Below are 22,122 nucleotides of genomic sequence, written 5' to 3' on the forward strand. Positions count from 1 at the left end.
TAATTAATGTAAAATAATAATAATTCAATTGTCCAAAATAGGTTAAAAAATTTAGAATATTAATTAGAAAATTTAATTATGATATTTAGACTCAGTAGATTTTTTTAGTTGAAAAATATAATTTTCTGCGAAAAATTGCGTAAAAAGGCATACCGGTAAGTTAGCCGGAAGTACCAGCTTAAATCTATCCGGTACTATGTGAGAATAATAAAAACAGTAGAAAAACTTAGTAACAACTTTAAAATTGAAAACCGGGCGCTAATTCTAAAGATCTAGTCCAAAATTGGGCCAAACGGACAGAAAAACGCTAATGAGTTGGATCGGGTCCAAGTTGGGCCCAAGCCCAACATATATAAAGCCACTTAAGTGATAAATTCAGCCACTTTTACCACAACACAGCAGTAGCAACGTGAATTGAAGAGAGGAGAGGTGAGGGTTTTCTTTCACTATTCATCATCATCTTCTTGGAGCCATATCTCACTCTCCAGAGCTCCGATTTGCATGCCGTCAGTTGTCATGCAAAACTCTCGTCAAACTCTTCGATTTCATCTGAAAAAAATGGTAAGAAAATTTTAATTTTCTGTCCAGTTCTTCCTTCTATAACAGATTTGAATATTGGCTTTGGTGAATGAGTAGTTTTTGTGATTTTGCTTATTTAGGTACAATCTAGCAACGGATAATTAGTGAGTTTTGTCCCAATCCACATTAGGCAAGGTAAGAAATCCAAAACACTTGTTGTTTTATGTATATATGGAACCCTAGGTATTGATTTTATGAATTATTTGTGTATAACTTGATTATTGTGATATTAGGAGCATTTGGATTGGAATTGGTGCCTTAATTTTGGTTGAAAGCTTGTATGGACTCAAATTTGGTGTATTATACATATTGGAAATTAACCAAGGTATGGTTTCGATTTTCTCTATATAATATATAATATTTCTGGACACTTAGGATAGTAGACCTTAGGATAGGATTGAATTGGTTGGTAATGAGTGTTGATGTGTGATGAGTTTGATGAATGTATGATTTTGATGAATGTTGATGTTGATTTATGATGTGGGGTTGAAAATGATTATTTTGAGTGTTGATAATGAATTATGAAGCTTATTGATGTTGATAAATGTTGAGGATAGTGAAATGATGCTTTGAGTTGTAATTATTGAGAATTGGAAGTATGTAAGTGAAAATTTTTGGATGAAATTGGTGAAATTGCATGTTGATAGGTTGTGGAATGATTGGAGAGTATATGAATATAATTTAGATACATTAGGACTGGTTTGGATGTAGAGAAATTGGTTTTGAATTGATAGTTTTGGTAAAATTGAGTTTTTAAGATTTTTAGTAAAAATGGATTTTGGGCCAACTTTGGCGGATCATATCTTGAGCTTCAGTTTTCAAAATGGATTGAATTTTTTATTAAATTAAAGATAATTCAAAGAGCTTTAAAACGATATAGATTTCGTAGAAATCAGAATTTTATAGAGAAAGATATGATTATTAGAAGTTGGTGTCAAAAATCTGAATTCAGTGATGTTGCAAAAAATTGTGAGTTTTGAGTTGTGTGCGCACGTACACACCTATGCTCACGCTCTGAGCAGTACGAGTGTTATGACTCGTGCGTGCACACAGAGGTGTGCGCATGCACACTCTGAGAAATTTGCAAGTGGTGCATACGCACAAGTTGGGAAGAGCCTACTGTTGAGGGAGTCCACACGTATTCGTGCGTACACACAAAATAGAGAATTTTACCTTGAGTGCGTATGCACACATTTATGCGTATGCACACCCCATGCGTACGCACAATGCCATGTTTTTCAATGAAAACCTTGTTTTTAACTATTTTACCTTCTCGACAAGCTTGTAAATTTCTGTAACTCTTCTTTAAGATCTCTTAACTTGTTTTTAGGCTTTGAAATATAAAGAATGCCCTAAGTGAGTTTTAACTAGATATTTTCTGGTAAAAAATTTAGAAAATGGAGACTTAGGTTTTTGAAGTTTGTGAGTGGACTGTTGGGGTTCTATGTTAATGATGAGAATGATGAGCTGTGGAATTATGGATTGATGAAGTTTGAGGTAAGTCCACGACTCGGAGTAGAATGATGGCTTTACTGAGTACTGAAATGAATTGAGAACCACTGATATGTTGTTTTATACTCAGACTGTTGAAACGCTATGCGCCTAGCAGGGACGATAGGTTAATCCCACCTGTCGAGCTCGCAGCGGCATAAGGGCAGTGGTTAGTCTCGCTTACGTTGAGATGTGAGGTCTGTGGCAGAGTATCCCACTCGCATCCTTTTGGATCACAAGAGTGTGCTCGGCACTATATCCGTGGGGAAAATCCCATTTTTATATTTGTGACCGAAAGGCGACATTCCCATGGGAATGTGTCGGGTTGGCTGTTGAGCCGATAATGTGATATCACAGCCAATAAGACAGACATTCATCATATGCATATTCTATATGTTTGCTTGCTTTGCCGACTTTCATTGTTTGCCTAATTGTATAACATGCTTAATTGCTTCTTAAATTACTTGATATACATTATCATACTTGTGTTTTACTTGTATTGCTATTACTTGTATTTTTTATTAGGATTGAGAAGGTTTGGTAGGTGGTGACGATGGGATCGCATGGCGGTTAGGCTGGTGAAGGTTGTGGGATAGCGGTGTGAATGTTAGTTAGAAAATTTCCTAAATTAGATTATCCCTTTTCAAAGTCGTGGTTTTGAATTTAATTATTAAGCTTGAATATTCTTATTAATATGAAGTTCTAGGATTGCCTCTGGCGTCCCGAAATCTTATCTCTTACATTACTGGGCACTATTACCATACTGAGAACTTCCGATTCTCATACCATATTCTGTTGTTATTTTTCAGATGGAGGTCGTAACCCACCTCGGTGAGTTGCTTGGTGGTGACAAAACGGAGGATCTCCTATTGTCTTTTGCATTTTGATTTCTTATGTTTAATACTCTCACTTTTATTTTTATTTGCCTTAGAGGCTAAGTTTGAGAGAGATATTGTATATACTATTTTAACTTTCAGAATTCTGTATGTTTGTATATAACTAGTCGGCCTAAACTTTACAAGTTGCGGCTAGTACTTTATGACTATTTTACTGATATATCTACATATATTTTGATATCTTTATCTATATCTTGTGTCTTTATGCTCGTAGTTTTGTGTAAACGTTTTGCGTTTTTGTAATTTAGTTTTTGAGCTTAATTCTTCATTGGGCTTCTTGTATTATTAATTCTTACGGCATGAGGTAAGGTTTAGGATAATTAGGGTGTTACATAGTACTAACTTGTCGCATTCCTAATTTGGACAATAATTTGTAATATATTTTTTTTTGTAAAAGATAAATCTATCCTTGTTCAGTTTTAGTAACTTCTATACCTACAAAGTAATTTAATTCTCCTAAATTCTTTAAAGAAAAAATTGTATCCAATTTGTGTATCATGTTCTGAACAGCAGTAGCATTATTTTTTATGATGATTATATCATCAACATAACACAATATATAAATGAAAACATTAGAATTCTTTATAATGAATAAGAATGTATCATATTTTGCATTGACAAAGCCAAGAGTGTAGAGTTGAACTAAACTTTATAAACTACTCTCTTGGAGCTTATTTCAAACCATAGAGAAATTTGTCAAGTTTACAAACATGAGAATCATTGTTAATTTCAAAACCAATTGGTTGTTTCATGTAGATAAGTTGATGCAAGTCATTATTTAAGAAGGTATTGTTAAAACCAAACTACTCAATAACCTAATTTCTAGTTAGAGTTAAACTCAAGATTAGTCTGATTGTTGTTGGTCTAATTACATGGCTAAACACCTATTCGAAATCAAATCTCTCTTCCTGATGAAAATTTTGGGTCATTAACCTATCTTTATACTTTTTAATTGTGCCATATATAAGGTGCCTTTTAATGCAAAAATCCATTTGCAACATATTTCTTTGGTTTTTGGTGGTTTTAGAACAAAAATCTATGTATGATTTTAAATTAGAGCTTGATATTCATCAGTTATCGCCTTCTTCCAATAAAGAATACCTAGAGCTTTAATAGGATTCTTATGAGGTTATTCTACTTCAGAACTAGAGAAAAGAATAATAGTGAAAAGTCTTGGTTTAAGAGAGCCTGTTTTTAATCTAGTCATCATAGCATAAGTATTGTTGGGATTAATAGTATTTGTAGTGTTAGTAGTCATAGAAGAATTATGATTCACAGATTCTATTGTTAGTAGGCTACGCCTGATTTATTTGGGTATTCTATGCTTGTGAAATATCATGATTGTGACTAGTTGCAAGATTAGAAGTGATTAAAGGAAGATTTGTCATTTGTTGATGTAGAAGTAATAGAAGTATTATGATTATTATGATTATGCAAAAGAAAATTAGAATTGGTAGTAGATATAAAACATATAGAATAATTACCAGATTAATTATGAGATAAAGTAGCAGATTGAGAATCGAATCTAATCAAACCATATAATTCATTATAGAAAAAAATATATTCATCAAATAAAATATTTCTAGTGATATAAATTTTACCATTTAGAGACAGACATTTAGATCCTTTATAATTAGGAGTATAATCTAAGAAGATACATTTGTGAAATTTGTAATCCAATTTTGATTGATTGCATGGTCTAAACAAAGGAAAATAGACACGGTCAAACACTCTTAATGAAGTGTAGTCTGATTTTGATTAAACAACAACTCAAAAGATAATTTGTTAAATAAAATAGGAGTTGGTAATCTATTAATCAAATAGATAGAAGTGATCACTTTTAATGAAGCTCTGCAATTTTTTAATTTTTTTTTATTTAAGTCATTAGACTTATAGAAACTGTGCACCACTCTATATAAGTTAAGAATCTTTCTAATTAGATAATCTACGAGTAAAGATTAGGTTTCAACCTAAAGAAAAAATCTCTATCTTATAGGTGTAAAGTGTTTGACACCCATTGTTATTGACTTATTGATACTACATGAGATCAATAGATTGGGTGGCTTCAGGTCGGAGGTTTCTTCAGTGACGTGTACATGACCTCTGACAAAGGAGGCACATGAAGGGGGCAAAGCTAAAATGACATAGTTTTGCAATAGAATTTAGGAACTAATTTGTTTTGTTTGTACACGTAAATAATTGACTTCATGTGTGCTAGTTTAGGCTTTTATATTAGTATTTTTTGTTTATTATTAACAAAAAAATTAGGTCAAAGACTGATTTGTCTGCAGAAGTTAAATGTGAGGGAGGCTTTTGTATATTTCAAAAGTTAGGAGAATTAAAGTGTTCGATTTTAAAAACTTTAAGAACCGATTTAGATAATCACTCTTAACAAAACTAACTTATAAAAAAATAATAGCACACAAAATTATTGGGCTCGATTTTTTTTCCGGCTTTAAGGTAAAGTCACTTGAGAGTTTAAAAGATAAAAGTCAAACTTACGAAGCATTTGAAAATTGGTTTGCGTTTCTCATTAGGCAAAGTCAGTGCATTCTTACTTAATTGGAAATTTGGAATTCTGATATTTTGCCAATGTATGAATGTAAGATACGTTTGACTTTTGCATTTGGATCGTTTATAAGACATCTTCGGGTCAAACATGTTACAATTGAATCATTAATCTTGGTGGGCACAACATATTCGATGCAAGTGCACTACTATCTTACAAGTGGCCTAATTTCTGATATGATTAACAAAACAAAAATATAAAAAAGAAAAAACCCTTTCCCTTTGTTTTTGATGTTTAATTTAGAAAAATTACGGAGGCTAAACGGTAAAAGTGTAAAACACAAAGCTCTTTAAATAGGAATAGATTCTTTTTTTTCTTAAATTTTTTTTTTTGTAAAATATGATTTCTTAGACTCTTCCCATACATTCTCTTAAGTTGAACAAGAAAATATATAATTAAAGATGTTAAATAATAAAAGATCACGTTTTATAAAAAAATTAAAAAAAAAATTTAATTATATTTAAAGTTCTACTTTAAGGCAAATAGTAGCAATAGCACTCGTGGAAATTGGAGGAATCAAGAAATGGGTAATATATGAAAAAAAATCTCAATTAAATAAAGGGTCGTGTTAAATAATAATAATAATAATAAGGTTATTATTATGATGTATTTCAAAACTATTAAGAACTCAAGCAAGAGTGGATTTTGGCCAATCTCCAGTTTATTGAGGATTTGGAAAGGACAAAGACACATCCACAAAAGTTGGCAGCTTCATCACCAAACGCAAAGAAGCTTCCATTTTTGAATCTCAAACGGCCTTTTTTCTCCGTACATCAAACATTTCTGGGGTTCGTTGATCCCCAAATCGTCTAATTTGACTTTTCGCCTCCTTTTTCATCTAATTCTCTGCTATTTGAACGATTACTGCTGTGACCCGTGATGGGTCATTCCCTTTGATCATTAACACAAACGGGTTTTTGAAAAGGGGAAATTTTTATCTTGATTTGTTGTACTTCTTGTTGCCCTTGATCACTGCAAACAAGCACGAACGCTCCTTGTTGAAGCCACAGTTGGGTCACAAAAGATGAATGCTTCTACAGATGATGAACACGACGTGGAAAATGGCAAGTTTGTAAGAAGTAACAGGGGAGTTAAACTCAGCAATCAAGCTTTGTTGTCTGGAATTGCTTATTGCCTTTCTTCATGTGGCATGATATTGGTTAACAAGTTTGTGCTTTCAAGCTACAATTTTAATGCAGGGATATCCTTGATGTTGTATCAGGTAATTGGTTTCCCCTTGATGTTTTTCTCTTTTTATGTATTATTTTTGTTTCTTGTATAGTTTGATGAGGTAATTGGGTGATCTTTGTTTGGATGCAGAATTTCATTTCGGTGGTTATTGTTGCTACACTTAGCCTTCTTGGTTTAGTCTCAACTGAACCTTTGACATGGAAATTGATCAAAGTATGGTTGCCTGTGAATGTTATATTTGTTGGAATGCTTGTTACAAGCATGTTTAGGTATGTAGTCTTCAGTTTTCTTTGCTACTGTAAATTTATAATACTTTCCTTCCCTCCTTCTTTGGAGTATATTGATCTTTTCCAATATAGTGACTGGTTTTTCTACCAACCAATGTTTCGTTTATATGTCTTTTCAAATTAATATTATTTTATTATTATTATATATGGGGAGTTTAATTGAAAGTTTGGTTGCATCAATTGTAGAGAAGACAGTAGAATCTCCCCTTTAGGTGATTTCGGCATGTGTGACGGATACTCGAACAGTCCTTGTAAGGAGAATAGAATCATTGATCAGATAGAGAATAATTCAAAAATTAGACATGAGGGAGAACAAGAAAACCATAGGAAAAATTATCAAAAGAGATTTAATTGTTAGTGAGTTAAATGTTAGTATGGTTTATGATCTGTGGGATCACTTGAACTATGAGTAGGCTTGGTTGTTTTATTTTGCCGAATAAGCTTGGAGAAATTTTGTTTTAATGAGTAAAGCAATATAGTCATGAAAGGAAAATAGTGCAAGGAAAATGTTGTTCTTATCCGGGGATTCTCAAAATCATAAAGGATGCTAACTTTTTGTTGTGAAATATGTAATCTAGATTACATATTGATGTTGCAACAGAGTCTCTCTTGCTTAAGTAGCATTGTTTTGCTTATCATGATTTGTTTATGTGCAGTTTGAAATACATTAATGTAGCCATGGTGACAGTCCTGAAGAATGTTACTAATGTTATAACTGCACTTGGTGAGATGTACTTGTTCAATAAGCAACATGACAACAGAGTCTGGACTGCTCTTTTTTTAATGGTATGTTTGCATGCATCTCCCGCAACCATTATTATTGCCGATATCGTCTCCATTCAAATTGTGAAACGATGTAATCACTATAATAGGAGAATTTTTTTAATCAGAACAAAAATAGTGATCACTCTGATTAGCTCTTGGTGCCTCTTTCTTCAACGTGATTTCCTTTCCTCTTGCAGATCATTTCAGCAGTGACTGGGGGGATTACTGATCTCTCTTTCAATGCAACTGGCTATGCTTGGCAGACATTAAACTGTTTCTTAACAGCATCATATTCTGTGAGTATTTCATTTTGTGAATTCAACTTCACCATTGTAATCTTCCTTGTTTTCATGCAACCTCAAGGTCACAGGATCAAGCTGTGAAATCAGCCACTAATGCTTGTAATAGATTAGGCTGCCTATATTTTAAAAATTTTTTTTAATGTGTTTTGATATGGTATACTTCAGTGTGGGATAAGTGAAGTAACCAGTTTATGCAATCAAACCTTTTCTGTTCAAAAGCAAACCATTTTTCAACTATCCCTTCTTGCATTGGAAAGATTTCCTGATTTTTAAGGGTCATTTGGTTCTCCTTTTATTATTCAGAACAGGGGAGCTTCTTGGTTTTGGTTTAAAAGAATCATTTAGAATTTTCTAATGAATAAATGTAGATAGCGCCGATTGTTGGGTTAGTCAACTTTGCTGATTATTTGGTTGTTTTTTATTTTATTGGGTTAGTCAACTTTGCTGATTATTTGGTTGTTTTTTATTTTATTGCTGCAGCTGACCCTACGAAGGGTCATGGATACAGCAAAGCAAGTTACTAAATCTGGAGACTTAAATGAATTCTCGATGGTCTTGTTGAACAACACCCTTTCAATGCCTTTGGGAATTTTCCTGATTTTGGTTTTCAATGAGGTGGATTATCTCTTAACAACGTGAGGTTTTCTCCTATTTTTTTCTCCTATCTTTGCATGACTCGAAACTATTGTATCGCATCCTAAGTTTTCGTTCGCTTTGTGTTTGTGCTGTGTTTCTTTATACAAATACACATATCTGCAATCTGAATCTCCGCAAGATGCTTTATATGGTGCTATTTTCTGCATATCTTATTAAATTTTTGGTGTTTCAATTGACAGGCCACTTTTGAGATTACCTAGCTTTTGGATGGTGATGACCTTAAGTGGCTTTTTGGGTCTAGGAATTAGCTTCTCATCCATGTGGTTTCTTCATCAGACAGGGGCTACGACTTACAGGTTTTGTATTTCGTTTTAGTTTCGATGCAGACAAGCCGTAAAGTCAACTATAGTACTCTCTTGAAAATAAAAGAATAAAAGACAAACTCAACTTGTTAAAATTTAAAACCGAGACTAGTTAGGAATAATTGTGAAACAGTAGTTTGTTGTTGTCTAGATTTGAATCCTTAATGCCAGAAGTGTATCTGTTTTAATTGATTGGAGCTGTTAGTATGTTGACGTAACTAATTGGCAGTATGCCATTTGCAGCCTTGTAGGTTCGTTGAATAAGATCCCACTTTCAGTTGCAGGCATCCTTCTGTTTCATGTTCCAACTAGTTTGCAGAATTCTGCTAGCATTTTCTTTGGTTAGTTCTTTGTTTACATTTGCATTATTATTATGATAGTTCTGTATTTTGTTTTGTTTCGCTGCTGAAATGTGTGTGTGGAATTGGTAGGTCTTTTGGCTGGAGTGTTTTTTGCGAGGGCCAAAATCCGGGAGAGATCGCAATCCTGAGAAAAGGTAGAACCATAGAATCCTATAGTTAAGTTTGTACTAGAAGGAAGCATTCATTCCCCAGTTATAGAATTTGATTTTTTGGGTGAAGTTGGAAGTTCAATCCATGTATAGCTGTGAGGTTTTGTCAAAGAGTTGATGGTGTTGGAGAAAAAGCTACTCGGCGGCGTTGGATGGTTCATCATCACTGCCATTCCATCAAGGATTTGTGGATGGAGAAGCTTTGGGAAAAGAGAAAAAAAAAAGGAAATAAAAAATGTGACTAACCTTTCTGAGTTTGATTGATTCTTGTACCATAAAGAACTTCCATTGTATCCTTGTATTATCACGTTACGATTTGTTTGATATGATTGAAAATTCTCAGGGAAATCAAAAGGTGGTTAATATTTCATTCGTTTGAACTTTCTCTCCTTTTTTCGTTCTTGTTAATGTGACACATTGTTATTCTACTACTATATCATTTACCTTTTTCCATTTATCAGGCTATTTATAATATATTAATAGAAAAATTGAGAGTGTTTCACAGTTTTCTTCAAAAAACATTGTGGATTGAAACATCTAATATTATTACACAACTTTTTTCCTAGATAACAGTATTATTTTTCATGGATTTGACTATGGTGGTGAAAGTATAAAGTGTAAATCTCGCTAAAATTAGTAAATAATTAGTCAATAAATCAAATTTTAATTAGGAAAATTAGAAATGTAAATCTAATATTAAAATAGGATAAAGCTCTTTAAAACGAAAATTTTGGCAACAATTTCAAAGAATTTGGTCATTGAGCCGGATGGGCCAAATTGGTTGAACCGGGCCCAAAATGGATCCAAGGCCCAACCGAATCCAACCCATTAAAGAAGACACAGTTTTTTATTTCCTTCTTCTTCATCATTTACGCTGGGAAACATTTTATGGAGGGAGAAGAACAAAAGCAAAACCTAACCCTCATTCATATACTTAAACCACTATAACTTCCTCATCCGAGCGCCGAGCGATACACCGTTTGCGGCTACACGTCCAGCATGTCAAGTTCTAAAATTCCATCGGAATAATTTCTTTGGTAAGTCATTTGAGCATTCCAGCCTCTCCTTTCCCTCAATTTTCGAAAATTATGTGTGCCCAAGTTGAGAATTTGTTAATTTTGATTCTCTAGGTTCAAATTAGCTAGTGGAGCTTGTTGGTTTTGGCTCTCTTGGTCCGGTGCACGGTGAGATTTCTTGCCTTGGCTAAATTCTTGGTTTTGAGTATGTGAAAACTGAATTTTGAATCATATAAGCATAATAGGTGTGAACTAGGTGTGTGTATACAAGTTTTGGGATTAAATTGTGGACATTTGGAGGCTCGGTGAAGGATTGGCACAAAGGTTTTGGTGGTTTTTGTGAGTTGTGGGGCTGTGTGTATGGCTTAAGTGTTGCCTTGGACCAATGCGGAAATTGGCCAAGTATGATTTAGGTTTCGTGTATTTAATATGTAATGCTCTGTGAAAACTTAGGCTAGACGAACCTAGGATAAGTTGAAATATGTAATTATGTTAATGTTTAGTAACCTTGATGGATTTATTAAATGATATTAAGAAGGAGTAGTGATTGATGATTTTGTTGAAAGTGTGGTGTTGGTGTTTGATGATGAATTTAATTAAGTTTGATGGAAGTTGATTTAGTGTACTTGAAATAAGGTAGCAATTCTTGATGTAAATGTTGAGCTATTTATGAGAGTGATGTGGAGTATTTATTGTGGGTAATTGTTGAATAAAAGGGTTAAGTATATATGTTGGTATGTGTGACAAGGGAACTATGTGTATGCATGAGTATATCTGCCATTAATTTGGGTTGAGGAATTGTGAAGATGTATGTGTATATGTAGGAAGTTATTGAATGATTGAGAATGTTAGGTGTGGTGTGTTGTAAAATGATTGGAAGGTATGGAGTTGAATATTGGTATGCTTTGGTTGTGAAATATTCTGGTATGGAATGAGATTTTGGTAAAAATAGGGGTTTGGAAAATTTTGGAAAAAACTGATTTTTAATGAACTTCGGTAGTCCATAACTTGAATCTCAAAATTTGGATGAAAATGAGATTTGTTTCAAATTAAAGAGGGATTTATAAGCTTGGAACGATATAAATTTTGCCAAAAACCGAATTCTGTAGAGGGAGTTATGGACGCCGAAAATCTGGTGCAAAAAACTGAAAATTTTTAAAATACAGCAGAACCAGAGTTTCTGGTGTGTGCCTATACAAATTGATGTGCGTACGCACCCAGCAGTAGCAACAACTTCACTTGTGCGTACGCATGCCTTTGTGCGCACGCACACCTGGTGTTTTACAGAAAATGTTTGTACGCACGCCACGCACCAGGATATGCTTTTTGCTGGTGGCGCTCGCATAGGTGAGGTGCACGCACACCATGTAGTTCTTGGTTAGTGTGCGCACGCACGCACTCATGCGCACGCACACCCTCTGCTTTTCACAAATTGTGCGCAAGCATACTTGTGTGCGTCCGCACACACTCTGTTTTTCAAACACTTGTATTTTTATGATTCAAATGTGGTTTCAAACCTCTAAGCCTCTATTTTTATCCTTTTAACCCTAGATCTTACTAGTAAGCTTAGTAATTAGTTGAAACTAAGAAAATGAGGTAACTTGGGGATGAAGAAAAGGGTAAATGTGATGAATTGTAAGAGAATAATGTGAAAGCTAAATGAATACATGTTGTTATGGCTAAGACGAATGATTATATGATGAATGAGAATGGTTTGAATATTATGCGGCTTAAGAATTTAATGATATCTGAGATTCGAGTTTCCTGGGGTAACAGAACCGTGGCTTGCCACCACGTGTTCCAAGTTGAAACCCGATACTTTGTTGACCTTACGTCTTAAGGGTGACTAGGCACGTATAAATTCCCGGGAATGGATATCCCCCATTGAGTGAGATATAAATGATGAATGAATGAGAAATTTATGCATAAACTCATGGGGATGCACGATGAGGGACAGTCTAAGGTTTTTGGAATTGTCGGGTAGGTTGGATAACCGACAGATGAGCCTCATCAGCCATAGGACAGGCATACATCAAGTGCATTCTGTTTGTTTTGTCTGCTATGCATTACTTGGGATTGCCTAACTGAATATATATCATGCTAACTGTTATATTTGCTACTTGCACTACCTGTTTCCTACTTATGCGTGAAATTATTTGGTTGTTTGTCTCTGCTAAATCAATGGTGATGAAGGAGCGGAGGAAGGGTGGATCGGTTTGGTGTTAATGTTAGGTTTAAAGTAAGTAAGTCTAGAATTCTTTAGGTCACCTACCCTTTTATGGCTTCTGCTTAGAGTTTAAGTTTTATAACTGTATGTTGGCGTTCTAGGATTGCCTCTGGCATTTCCAAGACCTTATATATCATATGCATGACACCTTTACCATGTTGAGAACCCCCGGTTCTCACCCTATATTGTGTTGTTGTTTTCAAATGCAGGTCGAGAGGCACCTCGCTAGGCGTCTGAATTCCTGAAGTGGAGTGGTCACTGGGTTCTTTTGATTATCAGTTTATGTATATATGTACTTAACTACATAGCTTTCTCTCTAAGAAACTTGATTATTTTGTCCTCATAGAGGTTGAAGGAGAGATAGGGCCTTATTTCTGTATTTTAAGTATTTTGGGATACTTGTATATGTATGTATATATTCTCCGGCCAGTTTTGGCTTCGCAAGCTGAGTCAGGAGCTAGTTATACTGTATTCTTGGCTATCTATCCACTCCTTCGCTTATTTCATATCTATGATCTTTAGGTTTCTTAGCACGCAAGTAATTCCGTTTCCTAAGCGTTGCGCTTTTTATTTTGCGATTTTGTTTTACCCATTTTTCAAGGCTCTTAGTATATTATATTTTTTCGCTATTATACATATGTATTTTATGATAAGAGGTCCGTAACACCATACTAACTCTGTTCTACGACTTAAGTGTAAAGCTCTGTGTAGTAGGGTGTTGCATTATGGTATCAGAGTAGTTCGTTCCTATAGAGCCTGAGGACGGACTGACTATGCTTCTGTGCATTCTCTGTGTATGTGTCTATGTGCTATTAGGATATCTAACAGATATATGTGGCATAAATGTTCATGAGCATGCATTTGGGACTTAGAGCACTAGACTTGCGAGTCGACATCTGGTTCGTGTCCGCGAGTCGACATCTGTATCTACCTCACTTGTTTGGTGTGTATAGGGACCAGATGTCGACTCGCGGACGCAGACGCGGGTGAGGTAGAAGCAGGATTGGAAATGTTATGCCTGAAGCGACATGGAATAATCCTAACCCTGTAGACTTTGTGGCTGCCTTGGGAACATGGTTGCTACTATGCAGGTGACAACTGAGGCCCTGGAAAACCAAATAAACAATGGGAATAATGGCAACAACGGCGATGAAGGTCCTATGACACTTTCCTCCTTTCTGAAGGTTCATCCTCCGACCTTCAGAGGAACCTCAAACCCTACCGATGCGGACAACTGGATTCAAGCCATAGAGCGAGCATTACAGGCTCAGCAGGTTCTTGAAGAACAGTGGATTGAGTTTAGAACTTATCAAGTGCAAGGTGAGACTCAGCATTAGTGGCAGGGCACGAGGCGAATTCTGCGGCCTGATGGGGTTGTAATTTCTTGGGAATTATTCCGAATAGAGTTCTATAAGAAGTAATTTTCCAGTTCAGTTAGAAATGCTAAGGAACTTGAACTACTTCAGCTTAAACAATGCTAGATGACCGTTACTGAGTACACTAGCAGGTTTGAGGAACTGTGTCATTTTTCACAGATTTGTCAAGAAGCTCCTAAGGATTTTGCTGAGTGGAAATGTATCAAGTATGAGGGAGGCCTTCGGAGTAATATTCTGAGCTTCGTTGTACCTATGGAGATCAGGGTGTTCTCTGAACTCGTGAACAAGAGTAGGATGGCTGAGGAGTGTGTGAGAAAGCCTGCAGTTGAGAAGGGAAGTATGAGAATGCCTTTCTAGAGGACTTTAGGGAGGAACTTTGCACAAAGGGGCAGACAATTCAAGTGTGGCGGCTTTGTCCCTCAGAATAATCAGGGGCAGGGTAACTTCAGGAGGCTGAATGCTAATACTAATCAGGAAAGAAGGCATGGGAAGCAGCCACAGCAGGATTTGAGCTGTCACAGATGTGGAAAGTATCATCCAGGAGTGCCGTGCAGGTTTGGGACTAGAGTATGCTATTTATGTGAACAGCCCGAACACTTGGCCAATAACTGCCTAGAGAAGAAGAAGTATAAGACTAGTAGAGTGCAGCAGCCAGGACGAGTGTATACTACTTCCACAGTAGGCGCTAAGGGGTTAGAGACACTGATTAGAGATAACTGTGAGATGGCTGGTAAAATTTTGAATGCCTTATTTGATTCTGAAGCAACACATTTATTTATTACATTTGAAAAGGCTAATAAGTTAGGATTGAAAATAATGATCCTGGGGGTATGATTTAAAGGTGTATAATGCTACCCATGAGGCGATGGTGACTAGGTTAGGATGTCCACAAGTTCCGTTTCGAATACAACACCGTGAATTTGTGCATGACCTAATTTTTCTGCCGATGACTGGTCTTGATCTCATTCTGGGGTTGGACTGGTTATCCAAGAACCATGTTCTGCTCGACTGTTCTGAAAAATTAGTGGGCTTTATGCCAGAAGACACAAAAGGGCCGTTTGTGGCGAATAGCTACTACTTGAATTCTATGACGGTGAATTGTTCTGGGGTGCTAGGGTATTATGTTTTTAACTGCGGGTGTTTTGGGTGATGATCAAATCTTGGAGCAAATTCTGGTTGTGTGTGAGTTTCTGGAGGTGTTTCTAGACAATATTGATGAATTTCTACCTAATCGAGAGGTTGAATTCACTATTGAGTTGGTGCCTGGGGCCGGTCCAATTTTGAGTGCTCCTTATAGGATGTCACCTCTAGAAATGACCGAGCTGAAGTCTCAGCTAGAAGATCTGTTGAGTAAAAACTTTATCTAACCGAGTGTTTCTCTGTGGGGCGCGCCAATGTTACTGGGGAAGAAGAAAGACGGGAGTATGCGCTTATGTGTTGATTATCGGCAACTGAATAAGATTACTGTGAAGAATAAATACCCGTTGCCAAGAATTAACGACCTGATGGACCATTTACAGGGAGTCGATGTATTCTCTAAGATTGATCTATGATCCGAATACCACCAGATAAGGGTCAGAGATGAGGATATTTCCAAAACTGCCTTTAGGACGCGCTATGGTCACTATGAATACATAGTGATGTCCTTCAGATTGACTAATGCTCCGGCGATATTCATGGATTACATGAATAGGATTTTCCATCCATATCTGGACAAGTTTGTTGTTGTGTTCATCGATGGCATTCTTATTTACTCTAAGACATAGGATGAGCATGCAGATCACTTACGGACTGTGCTGCAAATCTTGAAGGATAGGAAGTTGTATGCTAAGCTGTCTAAGTGTGAGTTCTGGAAGTCTGAAGTGAAATTTCTTGGCCACGTGGTGAGTAAACAGGGAATAGCAGTAGATCCTGCTAAGGTTGAAGCAGTGATGAATTGGGAGCGACCAACTTCAGTGACAGAGATCAGGAGTTTCCTAGGTTTGGTAGGTTATTATTGGAGGTTCATTAAAGGGTTTTCACAGCTCGCCTTGCCTTTAACCAAGCTAACTAGGAAGGATGTTCCTTTTGTGTGGACTCATGAGTGCGAGGAGAGTTTCCTCGCATTGAAGCAGAGATTGACTACCGCACCCTTGTTGGTGTTGCCTGAGCCGAGTGAATCATTCGAAGTATACTACAATGCATCACTGAAGGATTTAGGATGCGTGCTGATGCAGCACCATAAGGTCGTAGCATATGCCTCACGTCAGTTAAGGCCGCATGAAAGGAATTATCCAACTCACGATTTGAAGCTTGCTGCAGTTGTTTTTGCTTTAAAAATTTGGAGGCATTACCTCTATGGTGTTAGGTTTTGAGTTTTCTCAGACCATAAGAGTTTGAAGTACCTCTTTAAGCAGAAGGAGTTGAATATGCATCAGAGGAGATGGATGAAACTTCTGAAGGACTATGACTTCGAGTTAAACTACCATCCTAGAAAGGCAAATGTTGTGGCGGATGCCTTGATTCAGAAGTCTTTATTCACTGCTTGGATGATGCTGCGAGAGGAAGAATTACTAAAAGCATTCCAAGGAATGAAACTGGGAGTCAAAGAAAAATTTGGGACTTTATGCTTAAGTCAACTACAAATTTCAAGTGATTTCAAGGCTGAACTTCTAAAGGCTCGTCAGAATGACCAAGAATTGTATAAGATTTTGCCGGTGATTGAGAAAGGCAAACGGTGGAGAGTGTCAGAAGATAAGGATGGTTTATGGAGGTTCAAGGACCGGATTATTGTGCTAGATGTCCGGGATTTGTGACAAAACATCTTGAAGGAAGCTCATAAGAGCGGGTTCTCAATCCATCCAGGAAGCACCAAGATGTATCAAGATCTAAAGGCAATGTTCTGGTGGCCATAAATGAAAAATGATGTGGCGTTGCACGTTTCCAAGTGCCTAACTTGCCAAAAAGTTAAAATTGAACACCAGAGACCATCAGGAACCCTTCAACCTTTAGAGATTCCACAGTGGAAATGGGAGAGCATTGCAATGGACTTTGTGTTGGGTTTACCGAGAACTTGAACGGGTTGTGATGCCATTTGGGTAGTTGTGGATTGACTGACCAAGTCGGCTCACTTTTTCCCCATTCGGATAAGTTGTGTAAGAACTGCAACTAATCAACCGGTTAATTAAGTGATTAATTGCCCAAGTTAGATCCCAAAAATTTGGAGAGAGAATTTGAGGATTTAAAGGTGATTTCTGGACTCAGTGGGTCTTTCTGAGTCAGAAAATGTGCTTTTTGCGAAAAACCATAAAAAATCACAAACCGGCAATTGAACCGGTTGAACCAGTTCAAGTCTGCCCGGTACCGCACGAGAAAAGTGAAAACCGTCAAAAACCTTAAAAAAATATTAGAAATGAAAAACCGGACATTAATTTTAAAGGTTTAGCCCGAAGTTGGGCCAAACGGGCTAAAAACGCTAATGGATTGGACCGGGCCCAAATTGGGCCTAAGCCCAACATATAAAAGGGTTCAAACCAACTCACCACACAACACTCATAACACACACATCAAAAATAAGAAAGAAGGGGAGGAGAAAAGATTGAGCACTATTCATCTCCAACTTCCAAAGCTCATATCTTGAGCTAGAAAGCTCCGATCGCCGCACCGTTTGCGGCTACGCGTTCCTTGTGAAGAGCTCTACAAAACCCACCCAAGAAACCCTCAATATAACCACGAAATCTTCCCAGTTTCTCTCCTCACAATTTTGGGTATATAGGGTTTTTTGTTAAATGAGTTTTTGTGATTTTAGATGTTTAGGTTCACTTTAATCCTTGCTTAACATTGGGTTTTGACATCCAAATCTGTAGGAGAAGGTAAGGGCCACTAAACCCTTGTGAATTTATGTTTAATTGAAACCCTAGGTTGACTTGAGGTGAATTGTATGTATATAGTTTGATTATTGTGGCTTTGGGAGCTCTTGGAACTTATTTGTACTTATTGGAGTGGATTTGAAAGCTTGGATTGTGGTTGGAAGTTTGTTGGTGCTCATTTTGAGTTTGGGTGCATATAAGAAATCGGCCAAGGTATGGTTTCAGTTTCCTCTATGTAGTATATAATATTCATGGACACATAGGCTAGTGACCAATAGGATAGGTTGAACTAAAATGATGGTTGGTGTGTTAAATGTTGAGTTGATTGTGATGGTTCATAATGATATGATGATGTTGAGTTATTGTATAAATTGGAAGTTGGTTTCTTATTATAATTTTGGTGTTTTGATTTATGAAATGATGGATTTGATAGTGATTTTGATCATAAGTTTTATACAGTTGATGTTGGAAATTGAGAATAGTGAAATGAGAAGGAAAATGTGGTAAGGTTAATGTATTATGCTATAACAGGTGCATTTTGATGAAAAATAGAGTTTTGGATGGATTGGTATGATTTGGTATGGGTATGGTGAGATAGGGTGGTAATTGTGAAGTTTGGTAAAATTGAGATTTTAGTGAACTTTGTTCGATCATAACTTTTGCCTCGGTTTTTGGAATTGATGGAAAATTGTTTAGAATTAAAGATCTTTAAAAACTCTTTGAATCAGTATAAAGTTTGTGAAAATTGAAATTTTGTAGAGGAAGTTATGATCATTCAAAGTTGATGTTAAAAATCTGAAATTCTGCAAAGTTGCAGAATTTCATGATTTCTGATATGTGCGGACACACACCCTTGTGTGGGCGCACACCCTGCGGAAATTTTGATCTGTGCAGACGCACACACCTGTACGCACGCACAGGCAAGGAGGTGCATTCTGTTTGCAGCGCTAGCACAGCTTGTGCATGCGCATATCTAAGGAAAAACTTCAACATGTACGGACGCACAGGCCTGTGCGAACGCACACATTGGGAAGGCTTGTCTATTAGAGGCACTGGCACAGGTTGTGTGAGTGAACAGATTCTTGTAAAAATTTACACCTGTGCATACGCACGCATTTTAAAACTCTCAGGAGTGTGCGCATGCACAGACCCTTGTGCGGCCGCAGACGTCTTTTTTCTCAAATTTCTTGTTTTCAACTATTCTACCTTTCCAACATGGTTGTAAGCTTCTTTAACACCATTTTAAGACTTTTGGGCCTAGTTTTGAGTATTAGAACATGGGATATAACTTAAGGGTTCTAGTACATGATTTTATGATAGATTAGAAAACGGAGGCCTAGGTTTCTGGTGTGCTGAGAAGGGTTTGATGTTAGGTGAATTATGATTGGCATATGAGATGAGGAATGATGAACTTTTGATAATTGGAAACTGAGTGATGAATGGACAGTGGTTGAGATGAGTCGGGGACTCAAATTGAGGTGATGGATCTCTGTATACTGAATAATGCTTTTTGAAAACCACTGATATAATGATTTTTCTGAAATTATGAGACGCTATGCGCCCGGGCAGGGGTTGAGGTTGGATCCCGCCTGTTCAAGGTAGCAGCGGCGGCGTAAGGGCAGTGGTTCTTTCCGCTTGCACTTAGATTTGAGGTCGGTGGCAATAGATCCCGCTCGCATCCCTTCGGATCTATAGGGCATGCAGGCGCGGGTACCTGGGCAGTGATCCGAGCACTATATCTCGGGGGTTCCCATATGAGAAATCCGAAGGGCGACGTCTCCATGGAGATGTGTCGGGTTAGTAGTTGAACCGACAATGTGATATCACAGCCAATAGGGCAGGCATTTATCATATGCATTTTCTATCTGATTGTATGCTTTGTTTACTTGAAATGGTTTGCCTAATTGAATAACATGCTTAATTGCTATTTTAATTATTTGCCTTATATGCTTCTACTTGTGGTTTACTTGCATTGTATATTATCTGTGCTTTCCACTGGGATTGAGGAGGTTCGGAAGGCGGTGGCGATGGGATCGCATGGAGGATCGGTTGGTGAAGGCTGTGAGACAGCGGTGTTTGGTTAGAGTAGAAATCCCCTAAGATAGATTACCTGATTTATTCAAGTTAATGTTGGTATATTATACTTATCTATTTTAGAATGCTTTAAACTTGAATCTTGTGATGGATATGGAGCTTAGGATTGCCTTTGGTGTCCTGGGGTCTTATATCCTACATCACTGGGCACTATTACCATACTAAGAACCTCCGATTCTCATACCATATTGTTGTTATCTTTTTTAGATACAGGTCGCAACCCACCTCGGTGAGTTGCTTTGGATGGTGGCAGAAGCAGAGGATCTTGGATTCTTTTAGAGTCTTTTTGGTTTACTTTGTTTATACCTCTCTCTTTTTGTATTTTGTCCTTGCCTAGAGGCTTGTATATGAGAGAACCAAACTTGTATAAGCTATTTCTTATGATATTACACTATTATACTATTATCTTGCTTATATTACATCAGCTCTTGTACCCTCAGATAGTAGCTTTGTTAGTACGTTTTGCGCTTTTAAAATCTTGTTTTTGAGCTATATTCTTCGTCGGGCTTCTAGATATTAATAATTCCTTCTATATATGATATGTATGAGCTTAGAACTATCGTAATCTCTTATTAACCTTTACTTTACGATGAGAGGTAAGGCTTAAGCTAATTAGGGTGTTACAAGTTGCACAATGGAGGAGTTAGCGCGGCTATAGATTAAGGAAATTGTGAGAGGCATACCTTTCACCATTGTATCTGACAGAGATCCTCCCTTCACCTCACGGTTCTTGGGAGCCTTTCAGTGAGCATTTGGCACTCAATTGAGCCTAAGCACTACATATCATCCTCAGACGGATGGCCAATCAGAAAGAACGATCCAAACCTTGAAGGATATGCTAAGATCTTGTGTTTTGGACCAGCTGGCGAGCTGGGATCGATATATGCCTCTAGTGGAGTTTGCTTACAACAACAGCTACCATGCGAGTATTGGAATGGCTCCGTATGAAGCTTTGTATGGAAGGAAATGTCAATCTTCTCTGTGTTGGTATAAAGCCGGGGAGAGGAGCTTGTTAGGACCTGAAAGATAGCTGAAACCACAGAGCAAATAAAGAAAATCTGTAGACGAATGCTTATAGCTCAAAGCCGTCAGAAGAGCTATGCTGACCAAAGGCGGAAGCCTTTGGAGTTTGAAGAAGGAGAACACATCTTCCTGAAAGTTACTCCAACCACCAGAATAGGGAGATCCATTAAGACTAAAAAGTTAAATCCCCGTTACATTGGACCGTTTGAGATCCTGAAGATAATTGGACCAGTGACGTATAGGATTGCTTTACCACCACATCTTTCAAACCTGCATGACGTGTTTCATGTATCAAAGCTTCATAAATACACTTTTGATCCAAGTCATGTCCTAGAACCATAATCGGTTCAAGTGAGAGAAGATCTGACACTTCCAGTAACTCCAATCAAAATTGATGACACCAACATCAAGCGTTTACGCAGAAAAGAGATTTTTTTGGTAAAATTAGCGTGGAGTCGGGTTGGTATTGAAGAACATACCTGTGAGCTTGAGCAGATATGCGGAAGGACTACCCACACCTCTTTTCAGGTAACTAACTCTGAATTTTGAGGACAAAATTCTTCATTAGGTGGGTAGGATGTAAACCCCGCTAAAATTAGTAAATAATTATTCAATAAATCAAATTTTAATTAGGAAAATTAGAAATGTTTGAATTGGGCCCAAAATTGGACCAAAGCCCAACCGAACCCAACCCATTAAAGAAGACACAACTTCTTATTTCCCTTCTTCTTCATCATTTACGTTGGGAAACATTTTACGGAGGGAGAAGAACAAAAGCAAAACCTAACCCTCATTCATATACTCAAACTACTATAACTTCCTCAGCCGAGCTCCGATCGCCGCACCATTTGCGACTATGCGTCTAGCGCGTCGAGCTCTACAATTCCATCAGAACAATTTCTTTGGTAAGTCACTTTAATATTCCCAGTCACTCCTTCCCCTCAATTTTCGAAAATTATGTGTGCCCAAGTTGAGAATTTGTTAATTT

The 22,122-nt window shown here is 37.0% G+C and overlaps 1 protein-coding gene and 1 long non-coding RNA gene across 4 annotated transcripts; both read left to right on the top strand.

Annotated features, from left to right (window-relative positions):
- The first annotated feature begins 397 nt into the window (after positions 1–397).
- LOC107470455 (uncharacterized) lies at positions 398–20,351 on the top strand. Of its 2 annotated transcripts, none has more exons than XR_008004619.1 (4): positions 398–561; positions 660–714; positions 813–904; positions 20,319–20,351. It is a non-coding gene; the product is annotated as an uncharacterized LOC107470455 (long non-coding RNA). The 2 variants fall into 2 exon arrangements; XR_001588428.3 differs by lacking the exon at positions 20,319–20,351 and adding an exon at positions 2,880–3,117.
- On the top strand, positions 6,151–9,930 carry LOC107470462 (GDP-mannose transporter GONST1). Of its 2 annotated transcripts, XM_016089860.3 has the most exons (9): positions 6,151–6,757; positions 6,856–6,995; positions 7,670–7,799; positions 7,976–8,074; positions 8,561–8,715; positions 8,917–9,033; positions 9,283–9,380; positions 9,471–9,535; positions 9,621–9,930. In XM_016089860.3, exons 1-8 carry the CDS (start codon positions 6,560–6,562, stop codon positions 9,527–9,529), a joined length of 996 nt encoding a protein of 331 aa, XP_015945346.1. In that variant the 5' UTR covers positions 6,151–6,559; the 3' UTR covers positions 9,530–9,535; positions 9,621–9,930. The 2 variants fall into 2 exon arrangements, with proteins under 2 accessions (XP_015945346.1, XP_015945345.1); XM_016089859.3 differs by having other exon boundaries at positions 9,471–9,930.
- Positions 20,352–22,122: the final 1,771 nt, after the last annotated feature.

Source organism: Arachis duranensis, chromosome 10 (genome assembly GCF_000817695.3).
Source record: "Arachis duranensis cultivar V14167 chromosome 10, aradu.V14167.gnm2.J7QH, whole genome shotgun sequence".
In the NCBI taxonomy this organism is placed as follows: domain Eukaryota; kingdom Viridiplantae; phylum Streptophyta; class Magnoliopsida; order Fabales; family Fabaceae; genus Arachis; species Arachis duranensis.